The 15,860-nt window shown below is 58.0% G+C and overlaps 1 protein-coding gene across 14 annotated transcripts in view; it reads right to left on the bottom strand.

The window, feature by feature from the left end:
- The window catches only part of SULF2 (sulfatase 2), a 128,041-nt gene that overhangs the window by 11,611 nt on the left and 100,570 nt on the right, over positions 1-15,860 (bottom strand). For all 14 annotated transcript variants that reach the window (XM_070588478.1, XM_070588472.1, XM_070588480.1 and 11 more), the window contains 7 exons: positions 15,608-15,777; positions 10,774-10,924; positions 9,421-9,596; positions 5,689-5,817; positions 4,219-4,275; positions 3,595-3,724; positions 1,594-1,786 (listed from right to left, as the gene is read on the bottom strand). In XM_070588478.1, coding sequence (XP_070444579.1) covers positions 1,594-1,786; positions 3,595-3,724; positions 4,219-4,275; positions 5,689-5,817; positions 9,421-9,596; positions 10,774-10,924; positions 15,608-15,777 — 1,006 coding nt within the window. The remainder of the gene's footprint in view (positions 1-1,593; positions 1,787-3,594; positions 3,725-4,218; positions 4,276-5,688; positions 5,818-9,420; positions 9,597-10,773; positions 10,925-15,607; positions 15,778-15,860) is intronic.

The following is a 15,860-nucleotide window of genomic DNA, read 5'->3' on the forward strand; positions in this document are numbered from 1 at the left end:
GACATGATGCTGAGTGAAACGAGCCATCACAAGAGAACAAAGGCTGGGTGATCCACTTATCTGAGGTTCCTAGAACAGTCAGACCCACAGGTAGAAAGTAGGGGGTGGTGGCCAGTGGCGGGGGACTGGGGCTGGGGAGCTGCTGTTTAGTGGGCCCAGAGCTCCAGTTTTGCAAGACAGACTGATCTGGAGACGGACGGTGGGATGTCAGCACAATGATGTCAAGGTACTTGACACTACTGACCTGTATGCTTAAAAATGGCTGAGATGGCAAATTTTGTGTGTGTTTTACCACAGTTTAAAAAACAGCAGAACTAGAGTCTGTAATTAGGCATTGGCTGTCCTTGGGTTGGGGGGCCAGAGAAATGGGTGGCATGGGAAATGGCCCGGCTCTGGAGTGACACATCTAACTAGCTGACCGCATCTTGCTGAGCCCAGGCCTGGCCCCAGCAGCTCTCCGAGCACTTTGAAAGCACAGGTGCGTGCTCATTTGAATGCCAGGCAGGGAGCATTCCTCCCTGGGAAGCTGAGCCTCAGACGGAGCTGTGGCAGCCCTGGTGACAGCTGAGGCTTCCAGCCAGGCCTGGAGGATGTCCCCTGGGGACCGTCTCTGCTCGTCCTCCTCCAGCCTCTGCGGGAGTGAGGTGCGAAGACCAGGCAGCTTCCTCCGCTGGGACGGGGCCTTCTCCTCACTCGTCCAGTGTAGTCTGGTCTCGTTATTTGTGGGGACATTCTAGAAAGTCACCTCGCACACTGAATGAACTGGGCTGTTCTCCCAGCGGGAACACGAGGTTCCTGGGAGCATCTGGTCACAACATGCTTGTCAACTGCTCAACACAGAACCTTGTTCTATGTGTGTTTCTGTTTAAAGACACCTTGTTTAATATATATCGTCGATTCATGAACACCGAACTCACGGCCAACAGCAGCGTAATTTGGGCCTGAATGAGGCCGATCTAGCCCATGGGTCTCCGCGAGGTGCACCCAGCCTGCCTGCGCTTAGAGACACCACACAGCACTTCAGCTCCACGCTTGGGGGCCACAGTAAATACTGAAATCACCGGAAAAGTACAGAAATGTGGAAAACATGACTCAACAGATCTAAGGGCTGAAACGAGAAGGCAGAGCATCACTGTGGACCACAACTGGGAGTGTGCCGTTGGTGACTCCGAATTTCCTACTGCTCCCCTTCCCATGCCCCCTTTCAGCCACTGAGATGGCAGCTGGGGGAGCTTTGCAAACGCTCACCTGATCTTGCCTCCTCGGCTCCAAACCCTCCGGTGGCTCTTGTCTCTGAGTCAGGGCCCTACGATGCTCTGAGGCCTGGCGATCGGCCTGGCCCATCTCTCGCGCCCACCCCCTCATTTCTTTACTCCACTGCCCTCCGCAGTGCTCAGCACCCTAGCAAATTCTCTTCCGTCTCTATTACTGCTCTTCCCCGCTGGATGAGTGGATCAGGAGCGGGTGTCGCTGGGTCCCCAGCTCCCAGAATGCCACCTGGCTCTGATGGTCAGTGTCTGTGGAATTGTTTGAATGAATGAATGGGGCGTGGTCCCCCCTCCTGTCCTGTTCCGCCCAGGCCGCCCCACTTACTCTTCTTGAAGAACTTCTTCCGGCGTCCGGCCAGGCCGAGCTTGTAGTCCCCGCGGTCGCAGGAGCAGGCCTCGCCGCCCTGCCCGTAGTACTTGGGCACCAGGTTGGACAGGGCTCCACCCCCAAGCCGCACGGGGCCCTTGCACTTGTGCAGCTTCAGCTTCCCGGTGGCATCCTCCACACACTGCCACTTCTGCAAGACACAGGCGGGCCTCAGGCTCCTGGGCCTCAGCCAGGCCGCTCGGGCACTGCCTGGCCTCCCCTCCACCCGGCGACCTCCTCTCCCTGACCTGGAGGGGGGATACAGCTCCCGGGAGCTCCGCTCCTGGAACTGTCTGCTCTGTGATAGACCGAGACGCATCTATTGGGGGAGGAGAACAGAAATGGTGCCAAGGGAGTCACCCACAGCTGAGCGTGAGCGCTAGTGAGGGTGGCCCGTAAGAGGAGCCCCAGGGCTGGACAGAATGGTCACACGCAGGAAGGGCCTTCGTGGAAGGCACAGCATGCACAAAGATGTGGTGACAGTGCTGGGAGGGTAGGGGGCCAGGACTGACTGCCTCTGCCAGCCAGGGGACACTAGGGGCAGGGCCCCGGAGGCCCCTGGAGCTGTAAGTCTGGCCCCAGATCGATGTCCCCAGCTGGTCCAGGCCCTGAAGCCACGGCTGTGCTCTTTTCCTTCGGGTTCAGCAGTGTGCTCCGATCATCTGTTCTGCAGAACTGATACCTGCCCCTCCCCCGTCCCGGGACTGCCCGACCCCCAATCTGGGGTGGGTGAGAAAGGTGCAAAAGGGCCAGCGGGGGGATTCACTGACAATCCCAGGGGGACGAAGACCCCCTGGCACCATCGGCTCATTCTCTGTAGCTCAGCACCGAAATTGGCACCACTTCCGGGATCTCCCCAGAAGGTCCCCGCCAGGCCGGGGGTTTCTGTTGCGGGCACTCAGGCTGTCACCCGAGCGCCTGGAACGGCGCCTACACAGAGCACGCGGTGGCCACTGCTACAGTGGAGCACGTGCCCCAGAGTCCTGCCAGGCACACATGGTTCCTTCCCTGATGAGATGTCCCCGCCATCACGGCCAGGGGCCTGGGGACTACACACAAATGCCGGCTGGGGGTGGGGCTGAGCCACGGGGATGGGCCAGGACTGATCCCGGGTCTAGTGATGAGATGGAGCTGCCGGCTGCAGCCTGTCGGAACCCACCCAGCCCGGCCGTGGCCCAGACAGCTTGCGGGGCTGTTCACGAGAAATGGAGCACAGGCCCGGGTCTGGCTTTCTCTCACGGGCGAAGTGGGCACGCATCTCCAGGCCTGAGCCACCACAATGAGCTCAGTCCTGGCCCCTAGACCCAGGCGGGGCACATCACCTGCAGCCCTGGGCCAGGCCAGGTCCCCTTGCCCGCCCTCCTCCTCCCCTCCCCCCCGCAGAACCTTGCCTCCTGCTTGGGTCCCTCTTCCCAAGGCCCTGAGCCCTCTCCTCTCCTGTCCTCTCCTCTGCGGAGCCCACCTTGGCCTTCCAGGCCTCAGCACAGCCCAGTTCAGACTCTCCTAAGCATCCGTCACCGTTTCTGCTACCTCTGAATATTACCTGGATTAGAATTTCCTTAATATTTCTCTTGCAATCAATTCACTTTTTTAAAACTTAAATTTATTTATTTACAAAGGCAACTTCCTATCACTCCTATAAATGGAATCCCAGCCACAAAGAGGACCCTGTAACACAATGAAAATCAAGTCATTTCACTTTATAAATAGCGTGCAGAGGCCTGCTGTGTCTTTTTAAAGAGGGATCAGGCAAGGGTAACGGGATGAGCTAAAGACACAGGCGCTCCCATGGGAGGGTTTTCCTCTGACATCAGGACCGAAAGGGAGCTGGGGCAGGACCCCGATGTCTCACGCCTTGGGGGGCACTGGCCTCACTGGCTCCCGTGGCCTGCGCTGCAGTTTGCAGTGGAGGAAGGACGGGAGGCGCATCGTCCCCAGGACACCAGCCACACCCCTCACCTGGCCCAGCTGCTCACACGCGGTCTGGTATTCGGCGCGCTGACACAGGTCCTTCACGCGCTGGTACTTGGGCAGGAAGTTCTCCTCCTGGGCGTCCACCTTGTCACTGTCCCTCTTGTGGAGCAGTTTGCTGTGGGGCAGAGAGGGGGACATGGGGAGCTCTGGAGGGGCATCGTCTGCAGCCCCTCCTGGAGGAGCAGTCCCCCTCGACCCTGGTGCAGTGTCACCACGGAGGGTGCAGGTCCAGCCTGGCCACATCTTCTGATTATTAAGAGACTTAAGAAATGGGGATTTTATAAGAAACCTCCAAAATTGCATGAGTTGGCAGTAAATTAAAACATTTAAGACACCGTCCGGGCAGGACAAAACGTGTCTGAAGGGTACAGGCAGCCTCCAGATGCAAATTCTGGGTCAACCATAGGATCAGCAAACGGGCTCCCTTGTGTCTAGGGGGCTGTGGACACAAATTCCCAGTCCTTGTGGAAGGTGCCATAATAACAACCTTCTCCCTCCCGCCCTTGACAGTGAGATCTTCAACACCACAGGTGCATGGGGGCTGCCGGGAGCTCCCGGGACGGGGCAGGTGGGGGGCGCCTGGGTGCTGCTTCAGGACCTGGCACTCACCCTCTCTCCACCAGGAAGGAGTCCCGCCAGACCCTCATCTTCTTTTTCAAGTGAAACCTGGAAAAAAAGCACACTTCCATCTCCTTGTCAGTGGCGGGGGAGGGGGGCCTCACACATTCCCGCCTCCCTTTCCCAGAAGCAGGGAGGGTGCCCAGAGCCAGCCCGGGTTCACCATCGGCACAGACCCTGGGGTCCTGGGACAGCGGGTGTGAGTGGGCCCAGCTGGGCACTGGGGAAGCTTTGATGCCCCTGCCCTGCCCCCCAGCAGAGCTGCCTCCCGCCCAGAGACTTGGGTCTGAAGGCACATGGGGCAGAAGCTGCTCGAAGTGGCACACAGTTGTGTGTGGGGGTCACAGTGTAAGCCCTACAACCCCCCGCGTTGAAAAGGATCGCTTCCTCTTTAGTTCGGCACCAGATGAAGTGGTCGGCCCGGCTCCAGGTTAATGATGTTGTGTTTTGGGGGGTTTTTCCTTTGATCCTTTATAGTTGGATTTGTGTGATTTCAGTTGTGCATTTCATGCAGTTTTCGCTCTAGCATGTCCATTTCCCAGAGGGGGCTCGGGCTGAGAGAGGAAGCTCCATCCGGGCCCTGACTCCCAGGTGTCCTGGCTCCCAACCCAGGGCCCCTCTGCCCCGAAACATGCCCATTTTATGCTCTTACAGCTCATAAAACCTCACAGTTGGAGGAGGCAGCTCCACGGAGGCGGTGCCCCTACAGGGCAGCCCGACGTGGACGGACAGCGCCCCCCCGGGACCCTCCGAGCAGCAGGACACGCCTCAGGCTGGGAGCCCGTGGGCAGTCACAGGGCCGGCCACCAGATGGCGCTGCCGCTGCGTCCCCACCAGACGCGGCTCGCCTCCTGCCCGTCCCTTCTCTCCATCACTGTTCCCTGTCCTGCCTCCAGGACACCTAGAACAGGTTCCCATCTCCCCGTCTGGCATTAAAGGCACAGAGTGTGCGACCAAGAGCACAGCCTCTCCTCCAGAGTCTGAAGGCCCGGAGTCGGGTCCAGACTTGCTGAGCGACCTCCGAGTGGCTCGACGTCTCTGGGATTCAATTTCCACACTGGTCAAATGGGGTCACATAATGCCCACCTCGCTGGGCTACTCTGAAGATGAAATGAGAGGATCCCCCACACAGTCCTCAGAACGAGGCCTGGCACTCCGCAAGGGCTTGGGGTTACATCCTGTTGTGGTTATTTCAAGTTTTGCCCAATTTTAGCTCTGAGAGGGTCCTCAGCTGGTCACCTTGGCCGTATTCCAGATGGGAAGACGGGACCTTGGAGAGGGGACTCCTCTCCCTCGGCAGGTAAGTGGTCCGGATGGGGGGACCCTAGAACTCCAGCTGCTGACCCTCAGAGATGCCCTCCTCAGACCCACATGGTTTGGCCATGAGCTCACGCAGGCAGGGAGCCGGCGCCCCTCCCCCAGCACCCACCCCTCCCCCAGCACCCACCCCTCCCCCCTCACCGATTCACGGGCCGCTCCGTGTCCAGCAGCTTGAGGATGGATTTCCCGTCCATATCCGCGGGGATGTCCAGACCTGCGATGTCCAGGATGGTGGGGGCCAGGTCGATATTGAGCACGATGTGGGGATTCCTGGGGGAGGCAGGAGGCCAGGGACTCAGCCACCTGAGCAGGGTGCCCCAGCCTGGGAGAGGAGCGGCTGGAGGGATGGAGGTGGCCAGAGGCCAGCGCTGCCCACAAGATGCGGAAGCTGCGACCCTGTCACTCCTGCGCCTCAGCCCTCAACACCCTGCTGTGGCCCGCTCCCCACCTCCACCTCTGTGCCCTCCAGGCTCACCACGGGGTGCTGGGGTTCACAGGCCCCTGGCCTCTCTGTGGCTGTTTCTTCTGCCAGGAATGCCCTCCTTGCCCCCCACGACCCGAAAAAAGGACACCCGCCTTTAAGAGCCACTCTAAACCCTGGACCTACCCCCGACCCTTCTCGGAACCTCTGAGGTAAACACTGGCCCCCTTACTGTTCCTAGATAGCCCAGGCACAGTCTGGCCTCAGGGCCTTTGCCCTTGCTGTCCCCTCTCCAGAAGGTTCTTCCTCCAGACACCAGCATGGCGCTCTCCCTCACCTGCTTTGGTTCTTTGCTCAGCGATGACCAAGGAGGCCCGTGATGGACTCTAAGTGGCCCTGTGACCACTGCCCTCTGGGGTTCACTCTTTTGTGTCAGCCCCTCCCGCAAGGTTGGCCGAACCAACAGAACATGGCAAAGGCGATGGGCTGTCCCCCGTGGTTACGTCACATGATGCATAACGCTGTCTGCTAGCCATCTGTCCCTTGTCCGTTTCTCCCCTGGCTGGCTCTGAGCAAGCTGCCATGCATCCACTGGGCTCTTGGGAGGCAGGCTGTGTGAGCGAGTCCTCTGTTTGCCCCTGAACCACCCCGTGAGTGGGCAGCGGGGCCCTCCGCCGTTGAGCCTCCAGATGAGACAGCGGCCCTGGCTGGCAACTTGCTGTCGGGCTGAGTGGAGGACGAAGCTAAGCTGGGCCCAGGTGCTGACCTGCAGAAACTGGGTGATGATACGTGTGTGTTGTTCCCAGGTGCTAAGTTTGTATGGCTTTGTTACGTGGCACAGATCACGGACACAAGCTCCTTCCTGAGGACTGTATCCCCTTGTCCTGCTCCCACCCCCTCCCTGCTGTATCTTGCACCTGAAACCTCATCACCCTCCCATTCACTACATATTTTATTCATTTATCTGGTTTATTGTCTATTCCCCAATCAGAATCTAATTGGAAGGCAAGTAGATTTTGTCTGTCTTGTTCCGTTCTGTATCCCAGGTGCTCCTACACTTAGAGCATTCAGTGGGTACTCAATAAGCGTCAGCTAAGTGAATTTTGTTATTTATCTCCACCACACATCTGTCACTTATCCTGTCTCCGGTTTCCCCCTGGTGGTGTTCCCAGCGTGGTGGTAAATGACTTGAGGGATGCGCTCAGCACAGGGCCTGGCACCTGTGGAATGAATGATGGCTGCATGGACACACTCTCCATCAAGGTGGCTCAGTGCCCCGCCGCCCCGCCATGAGTTCCCTGGGGCTGAGGGGCAGGGCCTGGGGCCTAGGGTTCCAGTCCTCCTTGAGCCCCTCCCTCCCCCAGCCCAGCACCTTGTAAACACTGGACAGGTAGCCAAGCATCCTGGGGGGTTTGGGGGGGGAGGCTGGGGAAGGTGGGTGAAGCTGCACTGTGGGGGGTTTAAAGGCCAGTGTGAGGTGAGACTAGTTAATGTGGCAGATGGAGGGAGCCGGAGAAGCTGCTGGACGAGGGGGTGTTACAGCAAATGTTAGTGACCAGCAGTTGGGGTGACCTGAGGTTGTCCGGTGGTCCTGCTCCCCCCAGGTTGGGTGGAATGGACAGGATTGCTTTTCCCACCCAGCATCCAGCCTGGCTTGGTGGGGACAGCTTCCAGTTCTGGAGGAACCACCCAGCCTCATTCAGATTCCACCATGCGGTGTACTCAGCCTGGTCACTCAAGGTTTTCTATCAATGCTGGCTACAGTGATTGGTTCGGGGATGGAAACAGCCAAGTCAGGCTAGTGAGAGTCAGACTCAGGCTTCTGTTCAGACCACTGTTTGGTTTCCTAAGCTGAATGTCTTAAAGTCTGGAGCTGGGATTCTGCCACCACGAGAGAAAAGCCTGCCTAAGAGTGAAGCCAATTCAGAGGAAGCAGGGCCGAGAGATAGAAAACGAGTTTCCTGATGTCATAGTGTGACTGCTGGATCCAGCCATGCCTGAAGCCAGATAGCCTTGGACTTTCCACTTACTTTGGCTACTGTATTCCTTTTACTCTGTTTTATTTGCTTTCTCTGGCTTGAGGGTCTTTTCTGCTTGCAACCACATGAGTCCTGGCTGACAGATGTTGTGTATGTCTTCAGCTCCAAACCTGACTTTAGCCCTCTCTTTCTCTTATCCATGTGGGGCGTGGTTTTGGGTCCTATGAACCAGATCACTGACTCCGAGGCTGACCAAACCCACAATGTCAGTGCTTGTAGAGCCCTCAGTGGGTCAAATTCTTTCTATGCACAGGAGCAGTTCGAGGTTTGAGAGAGGCAGCATTGGCTGGCCGGTGGGACCATAGACAGCCTGGCTTCAAATCCCAGCTCCTTCTCTTACATGCCTGTGACCTCAGGGAACTTAGCCTCTTGGTGCCTCAGTTTCCCCAGGTATAAAACAGGGATATAAGAGCATCCACCCCATAGGGTGATTGTGATGCTTATGTGACTGACATGGACGTGAGTGCTTGCACCTGGGCCTGAAGAGCAAGCACTATCAAGCGTGAGCTATTATTATCATCGCTACTACTACAGGTGGGGACCCTGCGGTCCCACGACAGGCAGTGGTTTGATGAGGTGGGCAGGGAGAGTGATAAGGCTGGGCTTGATCTCACACAGCCTGCCTCCCGCAATTGTCACCGGGTGTCCAAGGCAGCGGGGACATCTCACTTGGTTCCCACACCGCCCCGCCAATGCCCCTGCAGGAGCAATTCTGCAGCAAACCTGTCAACGCCCGCGCATGTCCTGCGGCCCCTGAGCTCGGGGCTCAGAGGGAAGTCAGACCACAGAGGCGCCTTCCCAGCAATGGATCCGCATTTCAGTAACGTGACGCGAGGACGCTGCTGCCACGAGGACCACTTTTCTCCCTCTCCATGCCCCAGACGTGGCATTTTCCTGCCAGAACGTGTCATCTCAAAGGTTGACCCAAGGAGAACGCTGGCTGAGGGCCACATGGTCCTCAAGAAGGATGGGAGGGGAGCCTGTCTTCCTTTGTGCTGTGGCCCCAGCTGGCTCAGCTGATCACAGCCGCGCTCCTCCCTGACGAGCCCTGGACCCTAGGATGGCGGAGGCCATACAGAAAGGGAGGCGGCATGCCCACCTGCCGGCGGGGACACGCGTGCAGCCCGGCTCCCTGATTCCCTGGCACACGGCCCACGACAAACGACCTGTATTCACAGGCACCAATGGCTCCTGGCATCTCCCTCCCCAACGGAGGGGTATAAAATGCATCAGCGTCCACGCCGGGTGACGGAATCACCGTTGCACTTGGCACCGAGGTTCGTCCACCTTCCCCGACCCTGTGCCGCCCGGGGGAGTGGCTCGGGGCCGCACGGTCCCATCTGGTGCCAGCGGAGCCTGCTGGCCTCCCTGGGGCTTTGGGGCACTGGGGGGGAGGGTGTGCAACACACTTACAGAGAGCCAGCCTCCACGTTGGGGCCCCTCACGTAGAACGGGACCCTGATGTCGAACTCGTACGGCATGGACTTCCCCTTGACCAGGCCGAACTGGCCGATGTGGTAGCCGTGGTCGGCGGTGTACACGATGTAGGTGTTGTCCAGCTCGCCCGTCTCCACCAGCATGTTGTAGATCTGAAACACAGGCGAGGAGGTGAGGGCGCGGGCCAGGCACACCGGGCGCCCCCAAGGCTGTCGTGGGGCTTGAGGTCTCAGGCCTGTCCCTCCGCTGCGTCAAGTGTCTGCTCGGCCTCTCAGCGGGGCCCCTGGGCTGTCCTATTTATCACTGTGGCCTCCCCACCTGCTGCCACCTCCCGGCCCTTCCCTCTTCCTCACAGCGCTCCTGCCTCCCATCTCTCCTACTCATCTGTGGACTGTCAGTCCGCCTGCATCAAAGTGTGAGCCCATCACGGCGGGGACTGGTGTCCTTTCGTTCTCTGCCGTGTCCCGTGCACTGGCACTCAACACTCAACAAATGCTCTTGAATGAACGATGAATGAATGAACGAAGTTAGCCTGTGGCCCTGGCAGGAGTTTGTCCCCTACAGGGGTGCCGTCCAGCAGAACTTCCTGCCACACCGGCATGTTAATATCTGTGCTGTCCAATTCGGTGGCTGCTAGCCAACGCTGAACACTTGAAACGTGGCCAGTGCGACTGAGGAGCTGAATTTTAAATTTTACTGCATTTTCATTGATTTAAATGTAAACAGCCCTGGATAAATAAAATATATGATATATATCCATGCAATGGAATATTTTTTGGCAATAAAAAGAAATGAAGTTGCGACACCTGGAGCACCTGGATGAACCTTGAAACCATCATGCTGAGTGAAGGAAGCCAGCCACAGAGGCCACATATTGCCTGGTTCCATTTATAGGAAATGTCCGGAACAGGCACATCCACACAGACACAAAGTAGATTAGTGGCTGCCGAAGGCTGAGGGGTGAGGGAGATTTAGGGGTGATGGCTAAGGACTGCGGGGTTTCTTTTTGGGGTAATGAAATGTCCTAAAACCGATTGTGGCGATGACCAACAACTCTGTGAATATATCGAAACCACTAAATTGTACACTTCAATTGGGTGAATTGTATGGCATGTGAATTACGTCTCAATAAGGCTGGCTGTTAAAAAATGTCAATGGCCACATATGGCGACTGTATCGAACAGAACAGACCAGAAGATAAGTGCCATAAAGGCAGATGCTTCTCCAGCTGGTGACACCTGGGAAGAGGGCAAGGGGCAGGGAGACGCCGGGTCTATCAGGCTGTGGGGTCCCACTGACGCCCAGGACGTCAGTGGCAGGGCGGCCTACCGTCTCCATGGAGTCGTCCACGGACATGAGGGTCTGCAGACGCTTCCGCTGCAGCATGTTGGTGAACTCCATGTGGATGGGCTTCATGGGCCCCGTGTAGCGCATGATCCAGTGCTTGTCGGGGTTGGGCGCGTAGTTGTAGCTCGGCGTGCTGGCGGACACACACACACACACACACACATATGAAGGTCAGGCCGGGGGCGCCTGGGCCCAGCCCCCCACCCCACTCCTTGGGTGAGCAGCGCCCTGCGCTGGTCTGCAGCCCAGGCTGAAACGTCCTCCGTTTGGGAAAGCGGACGCTGGCACGTCAGGGGTCAGCATCTCTCCACGTTTGGGCGTGCATGTGGGAAGCCCGTGGGCGGTACAGCGTGACATGACCCTGGGCCACACAGTCAGAAAGTCCCTCCCGTTTCAGCTCTGTCAGCCCACCCCCCACCTTGAGGCCACGTCTGTCTGGCGAGTCTTTCATCAAGGCCTCTCTGGAATGCACTCGTCCCCCTTTTCAAAGAAGAGGAGAGGCTCCCGTCCAGAGCCTCCAGCAGGCCCAGGACCCAGCTCTCATCTTGCAGCACTGCATTTATTTTCCAGGCACCTCTGGTAGCTGGCAAGTGACAGTTACTGGGGTTAAGGGGTGACTGCAGAATATCCTTTCACAATATGGTTTTAAAAAAGGCTATTGATTAAAAAAGCAGGTAAATGATCGTTGTGCACGTACGGCCAAAATTGTGAGGCTGGCACCTGAATGTGTGCATGTGGGACATGTGTCCTTTCATTTAGTTGTCACAATTACCCTTCCTGTTTGGTTTAACCTCCCATTTCCTAAAGAGGAGACGGAGGCTCCGTGGTTCAGGGACCTACCCGCGGCCTCGCCGAGTGCTGGTGGAGACGCTGGACTCAGAGCCGCTGTGCTGACTGATGATAAACGAATGAAGCAATGATAACCTCTGACCTCTACCCAGCACCCACCATGCGCCAGGCACAGCTCAAGGGCTCACCTTCCATCATGTCTTTTAAGACAGCGGTCCTGGGAGCTGACACCACTCTCATTCTCCTTGTGTGAGAAATGGGGAAACTGAGGCCCAGTGAGGGGACCAGAGCTGGGGTCTGACTCCAGGAGAGGATGCGGCTGCCCACCGCCATACTGACAGCACCTCCCTGACCCGGGCCTGTCTGAAGACCCCCCCTACCTGTAAGCGCTCAGGTAAAACTTTGGCCAAGATACTCCTGCTAGAGGATCAAGCCGCAAAAACACACAGGTTAATTCAGTTCCGGGCCTCAGAAGTTTCCAGATACTTCCAGTCATATATTCCTCTGTCCCAGACTAGGAGCACCTGTCACCTGAGCTCATGCTGGGCCCCAGGATCTGAGCTATGGCGAACCCCATCAATGTGCAGAGTACCCTGGGGGGTACACCATGGAAGGGGAGCGCTCTGTTTAAAACCCCACAAACCACAGGCATTGCTCGCGCTGGGTCTGATGGTCCTGGGGGGCCAGGTTCCCCTACATCTGACCTCCCGCCTGGGTCACAGCTGAAAGGAAAGGTCTAGTTTCCACTGCTTGAGACAAAAGCCTTTTCAAAATGGCTATTGGGGGCAAGGGGCTGCGGGGAGCGAGGGGAGGGCCAACAGGCCTTGTCGGAGCCTCCGAAACCCCACCCCTTGGCCAAGCCTCATCAGGATGCTCACGGCCCACCTTCCTTCTGGGCTTTGCTCTCCGCCCGGGCATGGCCTCCTTTGACTCCGAGCAGGGGCCTGACCCGCGGGTAGAACATTGCCAGGAACCAGCCCCGCGCCCCCCACCTGCCCCTACCGGGCCGGATCCAGGATGCCGCTTTGAGCCAGGGGCCCTGATCTCGCAGGTTCTCTGAGGCTGGAGGCGCGGGTAGGGTCGGCGGCGTGAGACCGGGAGCCCCTCCCGAGAGGCCGCCGGGACAGGGGCTCCGTGCCGCCTGCACGAGGCCAGGCTCCTCCGGGGAGGCTGTCATACTTCCACAGGTGCCCTGCTGCCTGCTCCCCAAGAGTGGGTGCCCTCAGCTCCTCAAACGTCCCAGGGACACCCAGGGTGCTCGGCCGGCCCCAAGGAACACACGCCCCTCCTGGCAGCGAGGGAGGCTGGGCCGCGGGGGCCCGGATACCTGCCATCCCAAGGCTGTCAAGGTGGCCTGGTCCCGAGGGTGTAAAAGGAGAGCCCTGGACCCACGGTGAGACGCCACCCCTCAAAGGGAGCTCTGGGGCTGGTGGGGGGGCATCTGTGTGCGTGTATCTCTGTGTATGTAAGTGTGTCTGTGTGGTGTCTGTGTATCTGTGCGTACGTCTGTCTGTGCTTGTGCCTGTGTTTATCTTTATGTGTGTGTGCCTGTGAACATCGTGTGTCTTTGTGTCTGCGTGTTTGTGTGTCTGTTTCTGTGTATGTGTATTTGTGTGCATGTGTGTCTGTGTCTATGTGTCTCTATCTGTATATGTCTATCTTTGTCTGTGGGTTTGTGTATACACTTGTGTGTGCATTTGTGTATGTGTGTCTATATCCGTGCATGTGTTTGTGTGTATTTCTTTGTGTCTTTGTGTATGTTTGGGTCTGTACCTGTGTGTGTATCTCTTTGTGTCTTTGCATGTGTTTGGGTCTGTACCTGTGTGTGTATCTCTTTGTGTCTTTGTGTGTGTTTGGGTCTGTACCTGTGTGTGTATCTCTTTGTGTGTTTGGGTCTGTATCTGCATATCTCTTTGTGTCTTTGCGTGTGTTTGGGTCTGTATCTTTGTGTCTGTGTGTGTGTGCATGTGTGTCTGCAGTGGGGGTGGGAGGATGGGCCCTGGGCAGTGGCATGGGTGGAAGGGGGACCACACCGCATCAAGCAGCATTGGTCAGAACCCACGAAGCTCGCCCCAAGAACAGGGTCCACCTTGATGGGGTGAGAGTCTCAGAGACTCCTGATGGAAAGCTCTGGAACTCCGACCCCACAGGGAGAGCTCTGTCTCTTCCTCATGCCTCCTTGACTGTCATAATTAAACGTCTTGGCTGCAGAACTTTCAGGGTGTTGGTTTTGTTTTGGAAATGATTATACCCCTGAGAGGAGAGAGCCTTCACACCCGCCCCCAACAAGGCGAGGGGCTCTCTGGGTAAGTGACAGCGCTGCTCGGCTCAATTTCTGTAATTTTCACTTCAAAGGGGAAATAAAGGAGCAGACAGGCTGAACCATCTCATCGTGAAACTCCAGGGCGGGGCCGGGGTGTCAGCACCCCTTCTAGAGGAGAAGCCGCAGAAGCCGCAGAAGCCGCGCCCACGCCCACGCCCCCCGCCCCGCGGCTCCTCCCTCAGGTGGGATGCGCTGTCCCGCGCCCCTCCCGCAAAGGTGAGCCGTCCGGGGGGCTGGCATCGGGGCGGGGCGGGGCTGGGGGCAGGACCGCGGGGTGCAGGGCCCCGGGGATGGGGTTCATCAGCTCCCGTCAGACCCTCCTCCCTGAGGGCAGGGGTCGGAAGGTTAACACACTGTCTGGTCCTCGCGGAGCCACTCTGGGCGCCGTCAGAAAGTCATCACAGTGAGGGGCCGAGCAGGGCCATGCATTCTGATGTGATGAAAATTAGACGCCCGGAATATTCAGGCCGCCTCCAAATTGCCCTGTCCTTGTCGCCCCAATGTCACAGCAAGGCTGCGGAGTGTCGCTGCTGAGTGGGAGGTGGTCTGAGGCAGAGGAGAGCAGGAGAACTTTCCAGAAAGATTTACTGGCCAGTTGGAGGGAGGAGGACTGGAGGGGTGGACAGAGAGATGGGGGTGTGAGTGGGGGTGGGATTTGAGTCCTGGCTCAGCCATTTACCAGCTGGGCGACCTTAGGGAAGTTACCTCACCTCTCTGTGCCTCAGTTTCCTCATCTGTAAAACGAGAACACCAAGTGTGACGGGCAGCTCCGAGAGAGCCTTCCATGGCCCCTACTTCCTGGTGTTCACACGTGTGTAGCCCCCTCCCACCCAGCAGGAGCACCGGTCTGTGTGGCCAAAAGAAGACGGCAGAGGGATGGTAAGCTGCTTCCAGATTAGGCTGCAGAAGACTCGGGCTTCCACCTCGGACTCTCCATCCATCCCCTCCCACACCCATCTCTCTCTCTGTCTCCGTCTCTGTCTCTCTCTCGGACCATTTGCACTGGAGGCAGCCAGCTACCGTGCTGTGAGGATGCTCAGGCAGCTGTGGGGGGGCTGGCCTGCTGAGAAGCAGCCCCAGGGGAGAGCCCCAGGCGGGCCTGACGCCCTGTTTACAACCTCAGGAGACCTGAGCCAGAAGCCCCCAGACAGGCCTGATGCACAGACATTGCGAGATAACCGTGTGTGTCGTTTTAAGCTGCTAGATTTCGGGGTGACCTGTTCCGCGGCAATAGATAACTAACGCATCAAGGGTCGCCGTGAAGATTCAGGGATCTGGTGTGTGTAAAGGTCTTGGCCCAGAGCCTGCCACATGGTCGACAGCTCAATGAAGGCTGGCGAATATATGAGCAGTCTGATGAAGCTACGGACCCCTTCTCAAAATAATGTTTTTAAGTGTATAAAATAAAATGCATAGGATTACCAAGGAAACCTCTTGTGCTGAAATGCAGTGCCATCCACAGACCTCTCGGTGGGAGGAGGTGGGCCCCAAGTTAAAAACTCTTGTTGCCTGTCTGGCCTGTCAGCCAGCCCAGCTGGCCTTGGGTCCCGGTTTCCCCCGATGAGCAGTGTGCTCCTGGCTCTCGAACCCGGGAGGACTAGAGAGCAACCGCAGCTCTGTCGCTGTTGTTACGTTACGTGGCCGAAGCCTGACCCCCCACCTTCATGCCAACCAGCGGCTCTGCGGGCAGGGCGCGAAGCTTACATGTGCTGGGACGCATTGGGGAAGAGGCGTGAGTACTGGGGGGCCGAGTCCTCGGGGCCGTGGGGGGCCGCGTGGCTGATGACCATCAGGACGGGCCGGTGCGGGTACATCTTCTTGGACGTGCGGAAGAAGCTCACGCTGTCGTTGGTGATGAGGTCTGTCAGGTAGTCCTGGGGTGGGAGAGACAGGAGAATGCGTGAGGAGGAGCCAAGCCTTCCTACTGAGCGCCTACTGCCTGCCAGGCACGGGGCCG

Source organism: Equus przewalskii, chromosome 21, assembly GCF_037783145.1.
Source record: "Equus przewalskii isolate Varuska chromosome 21, EquPr2, whole genome shotgun sequence".
In the NCBI taxonomy this organism is placed as follows: domain Eukaryota; kingdom Metazoa; phylum Chordata; class Mammalia; order Perissodactyla; family Equidae; genus Equus; species Equus przewalskii.